A 2265-nucleotide genomic window follows, 5' to 3' on the forward strand; every position below is an offset into this window, starting at 1 on the left:
TGTGTGTGTGTGTGTGTGTGTGTGTGTGTGTGTGTGTGTGTGTGTGTAGAGTACTGAAGTCAAGAAGACCTAACCTCAAATCCAGCGTCATACTCTTACTCAGCTGTGTGACTGAGCAAGTCACCTGACCAATCTGTTTCTGTTTCCTCATCTGTATAGTGGGGATAATAATAGCAACTACCTCCCAGTTTACTGTAAGTATAAAATGAGATCAGAGTTGTAATACACTTTGCAAATCTTAAAATACTATATACATGCTTATTATTATTATTATGTCAATAACATTATTATGCCTATAACTTATAAGACAATGCAACTATCTCATTTTTAGCAACATAGAAAGATGAGCTTTAAGTTATTCTTCCAGTAAAGGAGATGAAATGAAAATTTCCAAGAAGCCACTTGCCAGTGATCGATCCCTTCTCTGATAAATGGAATACATTTGTGAGAGGCTGCCAAAGGTTAGGAGGTGAGGTTGTGGCCACAAAACAGAAAAATAACTGAACCATCCGGGCAAAATAGCATTTGTGAGTATAAGCACACACAGGATGCCTTTCATGAGTCAGTTGTTTTTTGTTCATTGTAACACCCAACTTCTTCCACCTAAGCCAAGCTTTCATTTCATTCTGATCTGATTTCAAAGCAGTAGTGAGTGTCTAAATATATTCTCTTCATATGACTCTCCTCAATGAATTATAACCATATGCAATAAGAACCAATTATGAGGTAGCATTGTATGGTGCAAAGAATGCCAGCTTTGGAATCAGAGTTTCAAATCCAAGCTCTTCCATTTACTATTTCTGTGACACTGAGCATATAACAAACTCGCAGGGCTTCCATTTTCTCATGTGTAAAATGAGTATGAACAAGTATGGATGACAGCAAAAGTCCTTTTAGACTCAAACTTTATGATCCCTTCAAAGCCATACTCAAACTAACATGAAAACGAGGCAAGATTTTCCATGGTACTTACTGTGCTGGTTAGTCTTCAATCTCACCTTACTGAAGAAACTGGGCCCCTAATTACAAGTACAGAAATCGCTGCAATCTAGTTAAGGTTGCTAAACTGTATACTATCTATCAAGCAGAAATTGCAATGATATGGAAAACAGGAAAAATTTGGTGAAAGGAATTACTTGACTAAATGTCTTATTAAGATGTCCAACATCTCTCTGTTTTTTTCTGGTAATTTGTGCACCAATGCATGGACTGCTTCCACCCTGTAGTTTTGGTCATCAGATTCTGCAATAAAAAAGTTGATAAAGATCTAAGTCATAAAAACACAGAAATGTACGTTACTCCTTAAATAAGAAGGCACCTATTAACATATCACAACTTCAAATCACGAAGCTAAATACTTAAATTATTTATATAAATGTATAAGAATTCAGCCTGGGAAATCAATATCCAACCTCCCTTAACTTTAACTCTTACTGGCATTTAAATTCAGGAATTTTTTTTTTAATTTTAGCATTGTAATATACAACTTTTTGTGTATAGTACATACATAGCTTTCTAACACATACTGAATTGTAACTATACAAGGATACATTTGTTTGCTAAGTTTTAACCACTAGCATTATTTATTTATTACTGATAGCAAGCAAGCAGCACATTAAATTATTATAATTTCCTTATTTTGATGGATTTGTGATTTCATCAGTAAGGGCACGCCTTCTACCAATGCCTATCATAACCTCTCTGCTTTCTTATCTCATATAATTGTTTCCATGTTTTTCTTTAAATCTTTCATAAAGAGGGATGGCTATGTGGCACAGTGAGTAGAGTGCCGGCCCTGGAGCCAGGAGGACCTGAGTTCAGATCCGGCCTCAGACACTTAACACACACAAAAAAACTAGCTGTGTGACCTTGGGCAAGTTACTTAACTCCAATTGCCCTCCAAAAAAGAAAGCAAAAAAAAAAATCTTTCATAAAGAATCCACCAAGAGGATTCATAATTCAGCCCCTCAACTAGTTATTTTAATATCTTAATTGCTGTTACTTCTTCTTATCATTTTTACCATATTGCCAACTCAATTCTTTCGGGTAATGGGTATTTTTAATAAACAGTTCATTAATATTATCTTTTCTTATTTGGCTAATATTTCTTCTAAGTACTCTTTTTTTTTTTTTTTGCCTTTTGGAGGGCAATTGGGGTTAAATAACTTGCCCAAGGTTACACGGCTAGTTGTGTGTGTGTGGGGGCAGGGGGTCTGTGTGTGTGTGTGTGTGTGTGTGTGTGTGTGTGTGTGTGTGTGTGTGTGT

At 35.8% G+C, this 2265-nt stretch overlaps 1 protein-coding gene across 1 annotated transcript in view; it reads right to left on the bottom strand.

Moving 5' to 3' along the window:
• The window catches only part of ARHGAP42 (Rho GTPase activating protein 42), a 425382-nt gene that overhangs the window by 44193 nt on the left and 378924 nt on the right, over positions 1 to 2265 (bottom strand). Inside the window, exon 17 of the mRNA XM_069079700.1 lies at positions 1137 to 1242. Coding sequence (XP_068935801.1) covers positions 1137 to 1242 — 106 coding nt within the window. The remainder of the gene's footprint in view (positions 1 to 1136; positions 1243 to 2265) is intronic.

The sequence above is a fragment of the Petaurus breviceps genome, unplaced genomic scaffold (assembly GCF_028583685.1).
Source record: "Petaurus breviceps papuanus isolate PSGF00001 unplaced genomic scaffold, PetGlider_PUasm1.0 91133, whole genome shotgun sequence".
Lineage (NCBI taxonomy): Eukaryota > Metazoa > Chordata > Mammalia > Diprotodontia > Petauridae > Petaurus > Petaurus breviceps.